At 38.9% G+C, this 18,090-nt stretch overlaps 1 protein-coding gene across 1 annotated transcript in view; it reads right to left on the bottom strand.

Annotated features, from left to right (window-relative positions):
• The window catches only part of LOC128695352 (moesin/ezrin/radixin homolog 1), a 28,069-nt gene that overhangs the window by 8,982 nt on the left and 997 nt on the right, over positions 1-18,090 (bottom strand). The window contains exons 2-4 of the mRNA XM_053785869.2: positions 17,800-18,060; positions 15,336-15,693; positions 7,033-7,402 (exon numbers count right to left, since the gene is read on the bottom strand). Of these exons, the coding sequence (XP_053641844.2) occupies positions 7,033-7,402; positions 15,336-15,693; positions 17,800-18,060 (989 nt within the window). The remainder of the gene's footprint in view (positions 1-7,032; positions 7,403-15,335; positions 15,694-17,799; positions 18,061-18,090) is intronic.

Raw genomic sequence — 18,090 nt, 5'->3', positions numbered from 1 at the left:
GGAGAATTTCATGCAGAGGTATTTCTTAGGTGATGGAAAATATAGTACTATACACTGCATTGTACTTAACCCTTTGACTGTCGGAACCCCAAATCCTGAGGTGTCTCTTGGTGTCGAAAAATTTTTGAAAAAAAAAGAAAAAAATTCTTAGAAAATGATAGAGAATCTTTTCCCGATGGTAATGACACCAAAAGAATGAAATTTGATGGAAAACTTACGGAATTACACTCACGTGAAGTTAGTGACCATGCCGATATTTACGAATTGGAGATTTCACCCACTTTGAGCCCTATTTTCGGCTAATTTCATTGTTCAAGTCTTCCAAACTTATAGCTATTTCTTTAGGACACGATTTGTTTTATCGATTGAGTACAAGAAACTGCCCATTTACCGATTTCATCTACCCAATAACGTGGTCAGATATTTGCAATTTGGCCAATTTCACGCAAATTAAAAAATATGCCAATTTCAAAATAGGGTCTAGAATGAACAATGCAGACATTCCTGGCTCTAAAATAACATTTTCTTTGTTCATCAGTCACGTCTCCAGGTCCGTCTGGTATTACTCTTGCTTTCTATTTTGAATTTTTATTCAAACAAAAAATAGAAGATTTACTGTTATGCAGACTACTGCAATATTGTAATAATTGTATAAATAATGTCAACACATTCATGACTGCATATTAGAATGGTTAGTTGGACATTTATTGGACAATGACATCATTTGTTTACTTTTGAACATAGGCAAAAATCAAACATTTCCCCTAGTTTGAGCTCCATTTTCAAGTTCTTTTCCTAGTAAAACCAATGAAAATCACCTCTATTTCTATAATATGTTTTCCATTCTGTCAAATGAGACCAAGAAAACAAGAATACAACCATAAATACTATACGAAAATACACCACAAAGTCGGCGTTTTAATTCAAAAACATGGTCGGAGTTCTTTTTTTTTTCTCATTATGCACTGCGTGCTGCAGGATTTTTTTATATGGTGCACTTTGACCACACAGACCCATTCTCTCACATGCTTTCTCCTGCTTGATTTGAAGCCGCTAGAATTTTTGAGTATGTATACGTCAAACATGGTGGCTCGTAAGATGTACAGTGGAACCTCTGCTTGCGAGTTTAATCCATTCCATGACCTTGCTCGCAACTGGAGTTGCTCGTTTGCAGAGTCAATTTTTATCATTTAAATTAATTGAAATGCAATTAATCCGTTCCAGTGGAATTCTGTCCTTCAATTTCGCTAATATCAACTTCACGGCTTATTTATCTATCTCACTTGATCTAATATTACATAATAAACAATATAAATAACATAGAAACCTGATATATACTCTAGAATGAATAAAATATGTCATTATGTAACAGGTGGATGTGGCCACAACTGCCACTGCCATCTAGTGACAGCCTTTTGAAGCCATTTATTATTATAATTATTATTATGTAGTACATTATTATTATATGTGTTATTATATGTTTTTTTTTTTTTTTTTTTTTCAACAAGTTGGCCGTCTCCCACCGAGGCAGGGTGACCCAAAAAAGAAAGAAAATCCCCAAAAAGAAAATACTTTCATCATCATTCAACACTTTCACCACACTCGCACATTATCACTGTTTTTGCAGAGGTGCTCAAAATACAACAGTCTAGAAGCATACACATATAAAGATACACAACATATCCCTCCAAACTGCCAATATCCCAAACCCCTCCTTTAAAGTGCAGGCATTGTACTTCCCATTTCCAGGACTCAAGTCCGACTATATGAAAATAACCGGTTTCCCTGAATCCCTTCACTAAATATTACCCTGCTCACACTCCAACAGATCGTCAGGTCCCAAGTACCATTTGTCTCCATTCACTCCTATCTAACACGCTCACGCACGCTTGCTGGAAGTCCAAGCTCCTTACCCACAAAACCTCCTTTACCCCCTCTCTCCAACCCTTTCGAGGACGACCCCTACCCCGCCTTCCTTCCCCTATATATGTATTATTATTATTATTGTATTATTATAATTAAACGTATTATTATTGTATTATTATAATTATACGTATTATTATTATTATTATTATTACTGTTATTATTATTACAATATAAATAATTCGTAATTTTTATTCACACAAAAAATATAAGATTTACTGTTATGCCTTATTGCAATAATTCTATAATGTCAACCCATTCACAACTCAACTGAACATGGTCAAGCAAACGAGCATTTCTCCCTCGTTGAGCTCAGTTTCAAGGTGCATTTTGTCGTGAAAGCAATCAAAATCATATCTATTTCTGTAATGTATCTTCCATTATATCAAATGAGACCAAAAAAAAAACGAGAATACAACCATAAAAACCATACGAAAATACCGCTAAGGGGTGGCTAATTGTTGAGAAGTGAACTCCATTATTTATGCTCCGATTTAATTCATTTTTGGTGAACGTTAAGAAGCGTCTTTCTGTCATACATTGCCCAAGTTTCAATAAGCTAGTCCAACAAACAAATGAGATACAATTCCCTAGATCAAGAACAAGAGCTCCTCACGAGCATCAAGGAACCTCCCTTGAGGTCTGCTCACTTATGGAAATTTTGCTCGCGTATGGAAGCAAAAAATCAACCCATCGACTGCTCGTATTTGGAAAAACTCACAGGTGGATGCGCTCGCAAGTAGAGGTTCCACTGTATATATATATAACCAAAACAGTCAAAGGGTTAAACTTGTTTTCTCCGAATAAAGTACTAGTTGTAACACTATGGGTAATATATGTTGCAAGTCACCCACAGATTTGAAAAACAGTAAAAGTTTGTCCATCCAGAATGGACTGAACTGTTGCAAAGTTTTCCTTTCATTTGTGCAAATTAATTTTAGGAGCAAATACATGCTCTATTTTATTACAATATTCAAGGTGAATGTAAGAAATTTTTTGAAAAATCCATTTCTGGTCCCTTTTTTTTATACCTTCACTCTGGTTATTATAATCTTGTAGAGTGTCAAAAACTTAACCATGAAAAGATAACTAGAAAATAGAGGCATTATGTCTGTATGGTGCACTGAAGTGCGAAGTGTATGCCTAGTTAAATAATGTTATTCCTTAGTGTACTTTGCATCCTATAGATTAGGCCTATTTTGTGCTTATAATTTGCATCCTTTAGCTGCTAATCCTTTCCCTGATTTGACTTTATTGATGTCTTGCATCTCTGATTATTTGGGCTTAGTTTTTTCAATTATAATAATTATTTCAGCCATATCCCACTAAGGCAGGGAGGCCCGAAAAAGAAAAATTTCATCATCATTCACTCCATCACTGTCTTGCCAGAGGTGCGCTTACACTACAGTTATAAAACTGCAACATTAACAACCCCCCTTCCATCTCCAGGACTCGAGTCTGGCCTGCCGGTTTCCGTGAATCCCTCCATAAAAACCATTTGCCTCCATTTACTCCTAACGTGCTCACACATGCTTGCTGGAAATCCAAGCCCTTTGCACGCAAAACCTCCCATGGGGGACTCTACCCCTACCCCTACCCCATCTTTCCTCCAATACAGATTTATACACTCTCAGTCATTCTATTTTCTTCAATCCTCTCTATATGTCCAAACCACCTCAACAACCCCTCCTCAGCCCTCTGGATAATGGTTTTGGTAATCCTGCACCTCCTCCTAATTTCCAAACTATAAATTCTCTGCATTATATTCACACCACACATTTTCATCAGACATGACATCTCCACTCCTCCAGCCTTTTCCTTGTTGCAACATACACTACCCATGCTTCACACCCTTATGAGAGTGTTGGTATAACTATACTCTCATATATTCCCCTCTGCTCCTATGGACAAAGTTCTTGGTCTCCACAGATTCCTAAGTGCACCACCTGCCTTTTTCAACTCGCCAATCTATGATTCACCTTATCTTTCATAGACCCATCTGCTGATATGTCCACTCCTAAATATCTTAATACATTCACCTTCTCCATACTCTCTCCCTCCAATCTGATATCCAATCTCTTGTTACCTAATTTTTTTATTATCCTCATCACCTTATTCTTTCCTATATTCACTTTTAATTTTCTTCTTTTACATACCCTACCAAACTCATCAACCAACCTTTGCAAATTCTCTTCAGAATCTCTCAAAAGCACAGTGTCATCAGCAAAGAGCAACTGTGACAACTCCCACTTTGTTAGATTCTTTATCTTTTAACCACATACCTTTTGCCAATACCCGAGCATTCACTTCTCATACAATCCCATCTATAAATATATTGAACAATCATGGTGACATCACACAACCTTGTCTAAGGCCTAATTTTACTGGGAAATAATCTCCTTCTCTCCTACATACTCTAACCTGAGCCTTACTATCCTCGTAAAAACTCTTCACTGCTTTAAGTAACCTACCTCCTATTCCATACATTTGCAACATCTGCCACATTGCCCCCCTATCCACCCTGTCATACGCCTTTTCCAAATCCATAAATGCCACAAAAACCTCTTTACCCTTATCTAAACACTGTTCACATATATGTTTCACTGTATACACTTGGTCTACATACTCCCCTATCATTCCTAAAGCCTCCTTGTTCATCTGCTATCCTACTCTCCGTCTTACTCTTGATTCTTTCAATAACAACTCTACCATACACTTTACCAGGTATACTCAACAGACTTATTCCCCTATAATTTTTGCACTTTCTTTTGTCCCCTTTGCCTTTAAACAAAGGAACTATGCATTGTCTCTGCCAATTCCATACATTTATTAAATAAAAGCACCAACCACTCCAAAACTATATTCCCACCTGCTTTTAACATTTCTGTCTTTATCCCATCAATCTCAGCTGCCTTACCCCTTTCATTATTCCCACTGCCTCACAAACTTCTCTCACACTCACAACTGGCTCTTCCTTACTCCTACAAGATGTTATTCCTCCTTTCCTTATACACGAAATCACAGCTTCCCGATCTTCATCAACATTTAACAATTCCTCAAAATATTCCCTCCATCTTCCCGATACCTCTAACTCTCCATTTAATAACTCTCCTCTCCTATTTTTAACTATCAAATCCATTTATTCCCTCGGCTTCCTCAGCTTATTATTCTCATTCCAAAACTTTCTTATTTTCAACAAAATTTGTTGATAACATCTCACCCACTCTCTCATTTGCTCTCTTTTTACATTGCTTCACCACTCTCTTAACCTCTCTCTTTTTCTCCATATACTCCTCCCTCCTTGCATCACTTTTACTTTGTAAAAACCTGTCATATGCTAACATTTTCTCCCTTACTACTATTTTTACATAATCATTCCACCAATAACTCTTCTTCCCTCTTAGACTTATTTTCCTGTAACCACAAACTTCTGCTGTACATTCTTAAACCTAGCCCATACGTCTTTGACCCCATTGCCCATACTCTCACTAGCCCATCTATCCTCCAATAGCTGTTTATATCTTACCCTAACTGCCTCCTCCTCCTCTAGTTTATAAACCTTCAACTCTTTCTTACTTGCTGCTTCTATTTTCCTTGTTTCCCATCTACCTTTTATTCTCACTGTAGCTACAACTAAAAAGTGATCTGATATATCTGTGGCCCCTCTCTAAACATGTACATCCTGAAGTCTTTTATCTACAAATATGTAGTCCAACAAACTACTTTCAGTATGCCCTACATCATATCTTGTATACTTATTTATCCTCTTTTTCTTAAAATATGTATTACCTATAACCAAACCCCTTCCTATACAAAGTTCAATCAAAGGGCCCCCATTGTCATTTACACCTGGCACCCTGAACTTACCTACCACACCCTCTCTAAATGTTTCTCATACTTTAATATTTAGGGCCCCTACCACAATTACTCTCTCATTTGGTTCAAAAGTTCCTGCACACTCTCTTAACGTCTCCCAAAATCTCTCGCCTCTACACTCCTCTCTTCTCCAGGGGCATACACACTTATTATAACCCACTTTTTGCATCCGACCCTTATTTTAGTCCACATAATCCTCGAATTTATACATTTATATTCCCTCTTCTCCTTCCATAACTGATCCTTCAACATTATTACTACCCCTTCCTTAGTTCTCACTCAGATACTCCTAACTTAATCCCGTTTATTTCTCCCCACTGAAACTCGCCTACCCGCTTCAGCTTTGTTTTGCTGAGTGCTAGGACATCCAACTTCTTTTCGTTCATAACATTAGCAGTCATCTCTTTCTTATCATCCACACACATTTTTTCCGAGAAAATCGCTTTTGTTTCAGTGTTTTCCTTATGAAACAAGTGATCTAGTACAGTTAGCCTCTCAAAAACTCTGTTTTCTCTTACCCAGGACCAAAGAATGTTACAGGAAGGAGCAGTAATGATTTTATATGCTTGGACTGGTCCTGGACACTCGCCATATTGTGACCTATTTTATTCATTCTAGAGTATATATGTTTCTGTTACTTATGGTGTTTATTATGTCATATTAGATCACTTCTGATAGATAAATAAGCTGTAGAGTTGATATTAGCATTATATTGAAGTATTTTCTCCTGCCCCTCGAGGTTCAGGTTTTTTGGGGGCTGACACAGATTAATGGCATTTCAGTTAATTTCAGTGAGGAAAATTGATTTGATATACAAGCAAATTGAGTTACAAGCTCGGTCACAGAACAAATTAAACTTGTAAGTCAAGGTACCATTGTATATATGCATGTGCATGCCTGTGTAGTGTGATCCTGTTATCCAGCATGTTTACGAGATAGAAAAGAGGGACACCAGCAATCCTACCATCATGTAAAACAGTTACAGGTTTGTGCTTCAATTGGCTGGACGGTAGAACCTCCCTGGGTGGTTGCTGTCTACCAATCTACTACCTATCTAATTATTATTTTCTTGGGGGAAGTACTAAAAGCAACAGGGGTTATACAGTGTCATTGGAATTATAGGGCAGCTGAAGGCAACCCAAAGAAGGGATGGATAATTCCACTTCTCTAGACCAAGAGCTCCTCACCAGCAGTAGTTTTAATAAATATAGACATGAATGAACAATAAAGCACTTGCCTCAAGTAATTTCATCCTCCGAAAGGCAGAATTGTCTTGTTTTGGTTCCAAAATTTCTGAATTCACACTAATTGTTTCCATGGCATGGGATGCAGCACTGGGGGTTGCACTCCTGGAAGTGTTGGTGCTGGAGAGACTTTTATCTTTCCCTTCATAATCATATATGGTTCCTATCCCTCCATTGTACGAACTCTGCTGCACAGCGGTTTCCATTCTTGGAAAATCCTTCCTCCTTGCTTCGTGTTCACTCTCAGATGATGATGATGATGATGATGACGACTGTTTCGAAAGCCTGCGTACAGTTGAAGCAGTAAGAAGAGCCAGTGTTGCTTCTTCTTCCTTACGCCGTGCTTCCTCCACTTCTGCCTGTAAGTTGCAAAAAAAGTGTATGAGGTACTGCACTGAACATATGTTGAGATTGAGGATTCGTTAAAAATTTTAAGCTTTTATATTTCACTTCTCCTTTGCGGTTTGTCAGTCTGCTGGCACTAGCAGTATTTTACAATCATCATTCAGATTACAGATATTTGATAATTTTACAACTGTGGGAAATTGAAGACACTGGAAGTACCCTTAGTGGAAGACAAAAATATGAAGAATAATAACCACATGTAAATTCATAAATGGTTTTGTACTGGGAAGATCATTTGAAACCAGCAACAATGGTGTTATTTTAGATATGAAAATAGTGCAGAAAAGACAATAAGAGTTGTTGCCTGACCTATAGAGGTGGTGAGGCAGCATGGGCTCTAAGAGGAGATAGTATATACAGTATGTACAACAGTCACGCAGACTTGAGAAAAAAAAGTACTGTACTGTACATGTCGGAAATTACAGGAAACACTAATGTATTTCTACTCCTGTAATAATAAATAGTAATGAGTTATCTATTCTACCTATAATAGATATCGATTAATTCATATCACAGGTCAAGCTACCTTATTTGAGGTTGATGAGTTTATACTGTATAGTAAAGCATTTTCAATTCACACATCCCATGTTAAAATTTTGTTAGTTTTTTTTTTTTTTTTTTTTTTTTTAACATTTAATACAGGCTGGAGTGCAAAAATGTTATAGAAAGACTTTCGCACCTAATGTCATATGCCCTTGATTTTGGTGAAGGGCTCTTGATATGAGGAAAATGCATATTTTAGTCCTCTCCTTGAATCATATCTTTAACACCCCATACCCCTTTTTTACCCAAGGATATTTGACCAACTTGTGAATTGTGGCAAGTAATGAGTTTTAGAAAATGAATTATTTTATGCACCTTGTGACCTTTGCCCTAACCCCTAGGAAATTTAACTTCAGACTTGAAGTAAAAAAAAAAAAAAAAAAAATATGCATGTGCAAGCACAATGTAACATGGTAAGAGATCAAGCACTACTAATACTATTCTTATTCTACAAGACTATCCACCAGGGAGTGATAATGTCAGAGGATCTCACTTTCAAAGATCACAACAATGTATCTACCGCATCTGCTAGGAAAATGATAGGATGGATAATCAGAGCCTTCAAAACTAGGGATGCCAAGCCAGTGATGATTCTTTTCAAATCGCTTGCTCTCTCAAGGCTGGAATATTGCTCATCTTCAAGGGGGGCTCCTTGGCGTGGTGAAGAGGCTCTTGGTCTGAGGAATTAGCCCTGTCGGTCTTCTTCCTTAGACCGAACCTAATTACCCCCCATTCTCCCCTCCCCTATCCCATCCTCCATTCCTCCTCCTCCTCCTCACCCCTCCCTTTTGCCCTTCCTCTTTTTGGCCTTTGGGATTTCTCCCACAGGCGCGCTAGTTCCTAGGTAGGGGAAAGGACACCGGGATCCATCCCATTCCGTTGAGGTTCTTGGCGGTGGCGTAGTTTGCCGTGGAATCTGGATTGCCTGGGGATGTCCCAATCCCTCTCCGGTATCCCGGAGTAGCTTTGGGTGTCTTTCGGGCGACGGGTATATCTCTGGAAGCCACCTTTCGGATTCCGGGGGTGGTGGCCGAAGGAGGTATGCTTTGTGGCGGATTTCCGGCCGCCCTCTCTTTTGTCCACCGAGGTAGCTCGGCAGATGTGAGGTTGCTATCCCGGATTGCTGGTTTACTGGCATGAAGGGTAGGGTATGGCACGGGTTCCATGCTGCATCTGCGCTACTAGCGGTGTTGAGGTCCTCTTGGGCGCGGAGGGAGATTTCCGGCCCTTTCATTCCTCCTGGGAACTATTCCTCCCCGCTCCCCCCTTTTTTTATTCTTTTTTTTATTTTTATTTTCTTTTCTTCTTTCTTTTTTTTTCTTAAAAACAAAAAGCAAAGGAGTAACCTAACCATGGCAGCCCTAGTCCATGAACCCACTACCCCCGGGCCCCTTCTTGATACCGCACCCCATTCTGACCCTGCCTTGTGTTTAGACCACTCTTCGGACACTCCTGATGCCCCTGTACCTCTTGCTGGTGCTGTTTCCTCACCCGCTTCAGGTACCAGGGCTTCGACTGACTCCTTCGATTTGTCTGAACTCCGCTCTCCTTTGACTATGCTTCCGGCTTCTCCCTCTACGGTACGGCAATTTTCGAATCGCCCGCCCGTTTCACGCCGGACCAACTCCGGTCCTACTCCTAAACGCCAACGTCAATCTCCTGATGATGCTCCTTCGTTACCTTCCCATTCTACTCGGAAAAGACCGACACGTCAAGCACTCCCTCTCCATGCTCAGTTTCGGACTACACAATGGACTAAATTCTTTACTTTAAGACCGACTTCTTCTTCTGCCTACCTTTCTGACCATAGTATTGGCAAAGCGCTCCTGCGTCATGTTGGTAGAGATATTTCATTTCATGCTCTCAAGAGCGGTATGCGCATTGTCACTGTCCAGAATGCTGCCCAAGCTCATGATCTTTCTCTCCTTTTGAATATTGATACTACTCCTGTCACTATTGAAAAACATCTTTCTCTCAATTCTTGTAGTGGTACTGTCATTCTGCCCCATACCATAGTCCAACAGAATTTTCAGTCATGTGGCAATGACATTTTTGAACAGCTGGAACTCCAGGATCTCCCAATCCTCAAAGTAGACACTTATGTCCTTCCTGCCCGGGGGCGGAGACGTTACCCTTGCAATGTGGCTCGTTTAACTTTTGACAGCCGAGAACTCCTCTGTATGTGTCGCGGGACATCGGTTACAAGTTCGAAAGGTGATACCTACACCGCAACAATGTAGAAATTGCTGGCGTTTTGGTCACCCAGCGAAATATTGCAGATCTATGGCCGAATGCCCAGTCTGTGGTGCCGACGACCATTCTAATACATCTTGCAGTCAACCTCCATCTTGCCTTAATTGTAATGAAGCTCACCCTTCGTACTCCCGCCGTTGCCAGGTCTATTTAAATGAACGTGAAATCCGTTGCCTCAAAGAGGCAGAAGGTCTCCCTCATGCTATGGCAGTTACTCATCTCCTCCTCCAAGGGAGACTACCCCGTGTTTCTTATTCTCGTGTTTCCAAACATCCCCCCACTTCTGGGGTCCCATCTTCTGCAGCCTCCTCTGTTGTTACCCCTCCCATAGCCACTACGGCATCTAATCCTTTTGCTGTCCTTGGCTCTGACATCCCGACTACAACTCAGTCTGTTCTCACATCTTCGCGTCCTTCCTCACAAGCCCCAGTATCGACAAGACCTCGTACGGCACCTAATACCAATCGCCCCTCTACTCAGAAGTCCAAAAAATCCACATTGCTCAAATCTTCTTTGCCCCTTCCTTCCCTTCTTCCACCTCCACACTTTACCTTTCCAGTCTCTGTACCTAGTTCTTCCCCTCTCTCTGGCTTTATTACAAGTGTGGAGATTCACCCTCCTCCTCGTACTATGCCTTCCACCCCCGTCCCCTCCCAAGTTTCTCCCTCTTCTGCCACCTCCCAGGTTTCTGCCTCTTCTGTCCCCCCCCACACTTCATCTCCAGTCCCTTACACTCTTCCCTCCCCCTCTACTTTGGTACAGTCCATTACTGTCCCAATCTTTACTCACCCTCCTCCTTCTATCTCCAATATGGTCTCCCATACATCTTTGAATTCAGAAACACTTGAAGCCATTTCAGAATATATTGCAGAGACTAAACCTTCAATGGACACTGATTCACTTCCTGTTCCTTCTCTTCCCTCTCCTCCATCTTCACAACCCCATTCTTCGCAACGCTCCGTTCCTTCGCTACTTGAACGTCTTCCAATGCCACCACACGTTGACTTTTCTAACCCCTCTAGTCCGTAGGTGCCTTTACCTACAGATTCCTGATATTTTCTTCATCGCCAATCATGGCCTATTTACAGTGGAATAGCCGCGGCCTCAGGGGTAATCGGGGTGAGCTTCAGATGTTGCTTTCCAGGTTTTCCCCTGTTGGTGCTTGCTTACAAGAACCAAAATTACACTCGGCTGTTTTCCAACCTATCTCAGGCTATAATTTATTGTATTCTTCACAGTGCCTCCACACAAGCCTCAAAATAAGATACCAGCACTGTATGACCCGAGTTGGTTTAGCGCTTCTTTTCGATTATAATAATAATGCTAAATGAGTTGTGCTGTACAACTAACTGCTTCGGCAATACTTTAGGGATGAAACTCGATGTAAAGACACAAAGGTCTACATGGATATACTCTACACTGATGCCTTTGGCTTAGTTTCAGCAGACTCAATTGAACTGAGGTTTGAATGTGTTGAAATCAGAGAAGACTTCAAATCACCAATAACTGAAATTCTGTAATATGCAACATCACAAGGATCATGATTTAATACCAAAGAAACAGCACAGCCTAGAAAACTGTGGCATATGAAAAGGATGTATGTTAGTCATCTGCTGATCGTCTTAATTGAAACAATTATTAAAATATTGTGCAGCCTTTCCTCACTTAACGATGGAGTTCCATTCCTAAGACCACGTTGGTAAACAGATTCGTCGCTAATGGTAGTGGGTTTGTGTCAACCTTCTTGATATTGTTTTAATGTCACCTTTGCACAATTTATAACATTTCTGATAGTATATTTTTAAATGTTTATACAGTAGTGTACTATGTATTCTAATAAACAGAATAGAGGAAATCAGCTCTAATATACATTATATAGATATGCACACAGGTCAGAGAGCCCGTTGTAAGTCTGAGTCGTCGGTAAACAAGCACGTTGCTAAGTGAGGAGAGGCTGTACTGCATGTATATGTTGCCACTGGACTTGGGCTGAGCTCATAACACAAGCACCCCTGTCAAGTGTATGCTAACTACATTACTCTCATGCTAAATGTACTAACATTAGCATGAACACCTCTGATATACCAGGGTAACTACAACACAGAAAAATGCTCCGCAACATAGATACATTACCATATCTGGAATTGCCGTATGAGGACTGCAACCAACACAATTTTGCATGAGGTACAAATATTCTGGCAAGAAGCAACTGACAGCAAACCATGTTCTTAGGATGCTTATTTTCATCTAATATTGGACACTATCAGGATAGTAAATTATGTCAAACCAGGTACAAGAATGTTCACAATTAAACTAGCTTTCACCATTGGCTGTGTCAAATGAACAGTAAACACACTGCATGTTGGGTCCTTAGCTATAATGGTGAACAGGGCAGTAAACTTTGATTCCTCTGAATGATTCTCCTTTAAGGGAAGTTCTTTGCTGTCAGCAAGAGGCTTATGGACCAAGGAATTACACATGATTTTTTTTTTTTTTTTTTTTGATCATTTCCTTAGGTGCATTATGATCCATACAGGTTTAGTATTCTCCATGAATGTAATAATAATGTAAGATTCATAATTCAAGACCTAACAACATGTATTATGTGGTTTTCCTATTCAAACTTTGAAATTGCCCGGTGTTAACAATTTTGTCTGTCTGAATTGGTAATTATTTTAAATAAATGATGCAGAGTTTATGGTTATCCATATAGAAAGTAGTGTTCTTGTGATTTATAACAGGTCATGCTTAGCTTATCCATGGTCATCTTATGGGAGGCTATGAGCTATTCTTGAAGACTTATCCAGTTTGTAATGATAGTCCAACCTTCTGACAGATTTCCCTGTTTAATAGTGGGTTTGCTGGCACTTTCAACCACTTCTTGAGCATCATACTGTTTGATATACAACACCCAAAAATTGATGAATAAGACATTTGGTGCAGTTGGGTATATTCACTTGCAGAAATGATGTAAAGTAAAAGGACACAAGTGCAACTAATGTGACATTTTATTCTGGCAACGTTTCGCTCTCCAGGAGCTTTGTCAAGCCGTTACAAACAGTACATAGACACAGAGGGTATATATAGGCTCAGAGTGAGGTGCAATACTAGAGATAGTAGTAGTAGTAGTGACATAAGTTGTAGTAGTAGTACTAATACAATATGGTAGAGCAATTAACTCGTATATGAGTAAAAGGATATAAAAGCTATTATTTGGGTAACATAAAATAAGTTAGACAAATAGCTTTTATATCCTTTTACTCATGTATGAGTTAATTGCTCTACCATATTGTATTATTACTACTGCTACAACACACACAAACAACCCGCACATAAAAGAGAGAAGCCCACGACGACGTTTCGGTCCGACTTGGACCATTGACAGTCACACTAACCAGAGGTGGAGCAGGACGGCTATATATAGGCAGGAAGAGGTGGTGGTAGTGTGACTTTGTCAATGGTCCAAGTCGGACCGAAACGTCGTCGTGGGCTTCTCTTTTATGTGCGGGTTGTTTGTGTGTCGTTCCAGTCACGGTATTGTGCCTTTATTGTTATTTACTACTACAACTTGTGTCACTACTACCTCTAGTATTGCACCTCACTCTGAGCCTATATATACCCTCTGTGTCCATGTACTGTTTGTAACGGCTTGACAAAGCTCCTGGAGAGCGAAATGTTGCCAGAATAAAATGTCACATTAGTTGCATTTGTCCTTTTACTTTACATATTGTCGGTAATTCTACCAACATTATTAGAAATGATGATATCCAAGTGTGGCACATTCATCCTATTTGTTACTCCTTGGGCACTTTGCCATACTTGCTCTGCCTCACACTTTACTCCTGCCTTTTTAGACACTAGTGTTAGATACCCCATCAAGCATTCAACGTTGAATGTCAAATACAGATGTAGCACTTTGTCAAAATTATATACGTGTGTATGCGTATATATATTTTTTATTTTTTTTAATGTAGTACAAGTTTGGGGGTCCCAGGAACTCTGATGGTCAACACACAATGTAATTTAATAAGCATATAATCTGTTGCTTATGAAAGATTTTTCCTTTGGTTCATTTTTTTTTTTCCAGTTTTCAGCTTTTTAAATCCAGGAGGTGGTAAGTACAGTACCTGCACTCAGGAGGAGGGGTGTGAATGTTACAGTTCAGAGGGCCATCTGAACTGCAATATCAGTATGCTTCTGGCAAGACAGTGATTGAATGAGTAACGGTGAAAATGTTTCCTCTATTTTGGGCTACCCTTATGTGGTGGGAGACAGCCAGTGTATTAAAAAAAAGGGGAGCGGGCAATCCTTGCCTGCAGGTTTGGTTTCCATGTTTGAACGGTAGTCAAAATGAAGCACACAGCAGATTTATTAATGAGAATGAACATTGCTTTGTTCCCACATGTAAAGTACGTTTGATGATATCCAGGATTTATGCTACACCCACTTGTGCTACTTGCAAACACTGGTGAACTGTTGTCTCTCTCTGTCTCTCTCTCTCTCTGTCTCTGTCTCTGTCTCTCTGTCTGTCTGTCTCTGTGTCTCTCTCTCTCTGTCTCTCTCTCTCTGTCTCTCTCTCTCTCTGTGTCTCTCTGTCTCTCTCTCTGTCTTTCTCTGTCTGTCTCTCTCTGTCTCTAGATTGTAAAACATCAATTTCAGATTTTCAAAATACCCTTTAAGGGGAGTGCCATTATACTGGAAAAAGGGCTTTTAACCAAAGGAACTGGAACTACCGGTACTGTATGATGGGTACTTAATACCTCCATTGTTTGTTTTTAGATTTATGTTATTCCAAAAGTGTGTTATAATGTGGAAATGCATTTCACTATATATATTCATACTTTTTCACACCATATTACTACATATCATGACTTGGACATTTCTCGTACAAGCTTGTTTTCTATATCATTAAATGATTAATGTTTTGCTGCAAAGAATGCTAATATCATATTCCAGTTATGTTGTTGATTTAAACTACAATACCTATTATAAGATGTTATGACTTCCTGGATGTTATGACTAACTGGATGAATAATTTGGATTTTTTTGTTACTGCAACTGAGAGGTCTTATAAAAGCAAGAGATATATACCTGGAGCTTCCTAGTTTCTTCATCTTTAATATTGACTTCCTCTTGAATACGCAGAACCTCCTCTTGCTTGGAACGTATTTCTTCTTCTAGTCTTGCCTTTGCTCCAGCTTCCATCTCTTTAGCCTCCTCCAAGCGCACCATCATTGTATGTAATTCTTGCTGATTTTGTTCTAACTCAACCTTGGCAGCTTTCAGTTCTTTAAGTTGTTCTTCTAAGCGCTGTATTGTGTACTGAGCTTCATGAAGTTGTGACTGGCGTTTCTCCATTTCTTTTTTCATTTCCTCAAGGTGTTCTAAATATTCTTTCTGCTTTTTTTCTGCTTCTTCTCGTAAAGACATCTCACGAGCAAGCTTTTGCCTGTTGAATAACTACTGTATTTAGCAGTGTTCACATTCAACAGTAACAATTATCACTTAAAAAATAACTAGCCAAACATTCAACTTTATTTTTAATACATTAAAAATTACATTGTAAATCAACTGAGCTGATATATCTCAGCAAATAATCTCTTCTCACATACATCTTGTTATAGCACTAGAATATGTAAGTCTAATTCTCTTTCCAAATATGTTTAAGGATTTCAACATTTTGCAAATTTTCACATTAAAAACAGTACGAGTGTGTTCAAATTTTAATATGTGAATGCTGTTTCTCAGGAAACTAAGTGAGCAGAACAAGTACCTAATAAGTCCCTGTTACTAATGACAGCCAGTAGAAGCAGCAGAGTTGCAAACAAATGAATGACTTTGTCACTCATATGGAATTTCTGCTATTTTTCTTTGTTACTGGGATGGGGCACCCCTATCATATTACACAAGTATTGTGTCCCATGTAATATTTAGTGCCTACCAAGATTAGAGACAATTTTAGGGTATACATATCTGAATACCAGGATAATGATTCAGCTGATCTTACTTTTTCTGATTTCTGAGGAAGGATGATTATGCTGTACTAGTTTTTCATCAAGACCTTAGGTCAGTCATTGAGATAAATATTGAGAAAAAAAACAGGATGGCCTTAGCACTTTTTTATTATATGGTATCATACTTAATCAATGGATATAATACTGAATTTTATAATAATTTTTTTTTTTTGGACCAAATTCATTCACTTTTTATGATGACATGGTATATATGTGTGTGTGGTAAACTTATATTTTAAGGTAAACATTTCTCAGAAAATGTGGAATCAATATTGCTATAACTGGTCATAAGAAAAACTTAAATAAGTGAAAACAGGTTTGGGCATGGAAATTCAGTGAGGATATTTTGAAAAAATCCTATGGTTGGCTGCTCAGTTTGAGTAACTTGCATCAGGTAAAAACATAATGCATACCTGAATTTTGTATTTTATTTTTCCTCAGTCATTGTGGGACCAGTTCATTTCTTGTATGTATGTGTGGTTAGCTCATATTTTTTTAGGTAAACATTCTTCAAGAACAAGACAATAATAGGAATTAGATACAGAAAATTATTGTTCTCTTTCTTCTTCTTTCAACACACTGGCCGTATCCCACCAAGGCGGGGTGGCCCAAAAGGAAAAACGAAGGTTTCTCCTTTTACATTTAGTAATATATACAGGAGAAGGGGTTACTAGCCCCTTGCTCCTGGCATTTTAGTCACCTCTTACAACACGCATGGCTTACGGAGGAAGAATTGTTCCACTTCCCCTTGAAGGTAAGAGGAAATAAACAAGAACAAGAACTAGAAAGAAAATAGAAGAAAACCCAAAGGGGTGTGTATATATATGCTTGTACATGTATGTGTAGTGTGACCTAAGTGTAAGTAGAAGTAGCAAGACGTACCTGAAATCTTGCATGTGTATGAGACACAAAAAAAAAAAGACACCAGCAATCCTACCATCATGTAAAACAATTACAGGCTTCAGTTTTACACTCACCTGGCAGGACGGTAGTATCTCCCTGGGCGGTTGCTGTCTACCAACCTACTACCTAGTTATTGTTCTGTTTATTATGGAAAAATCAGATTCACTTAATGAATCATTCTTCTGGTCCCAAGCTAGGTCACTAAGTCAGAGTCAACTGTACATACAGCACAACCTTGATTTAGTAGACTAATAGGGAATTGTTTTGTCCATTGTTTCTGAATCAGTTGACCCAGCAGATTTTGTCCACATTTCCAAAAGTTTGTTCAATCAAGGGTTTACATGCATAGTGTAACTTGCTGAAGAGCAATTTATTAAAGATACTTTCTTTTGTTTGGATGACTTATTCACTTCAAACTGGAAAAAGTGTGTACTATACACTGTGTATTTTAAGGAATAAATTGTAGCTGTATGGTGTGAGCTGAAATCTCGCACACCTTTACAATCCAAAATAGTTTTATTATTGAAAGAAAATAATGTCTCGGTGAAATTTCAGTCACTATCTTGAGGATTCTGCAAGTTTTGACTTGGGTGTAAAAATATAAATTTATATGATACAACTTTTAAATTAGCACTTACGTGGCATTTTTCTTGGCATTTTTTTCTTCTCGGGCTTGAATTTTCATCTGCTGCACATCAATAGAGTCAGGTTTGCGACGACGAATGTAAAGGTCATGGTTACCCATACACAAGTTCAGAATGAGTTTGTTTACTTTTACGTGGGATGCCAAGAAAACGAAGTCTGGGGACTTCTTTTCAATAGGTTTGATGAGGAATTTTCTGTTGTTGAATGTGATGTTGCGAATCTCAGACCAAGGGAAGCCAATCTTGGGAGTTAATCTATAAAACAGATTAAACTGTGAGTATTAT

This window comes from Cherax quadricarinatus, chromosome 50, assembly GCF_038502225.1.
Source record: "Cherax quadricarinatus isolate ZL_2023a chromosome 50, ASM3850222v1, whole genome shotgun sequence".
Lineage (NCBI taxonomy): Eukaryota > Metazoa > Arthropoda > Malacostraca > Decapoda > Parastacidae > Cherax > Cherax quadricarinatus.
The sequence above is the reverse complement of the archived record's forward strand: the minus strand, read 5'-3'. Positions and strand labels throughout refer to the sequence as shown.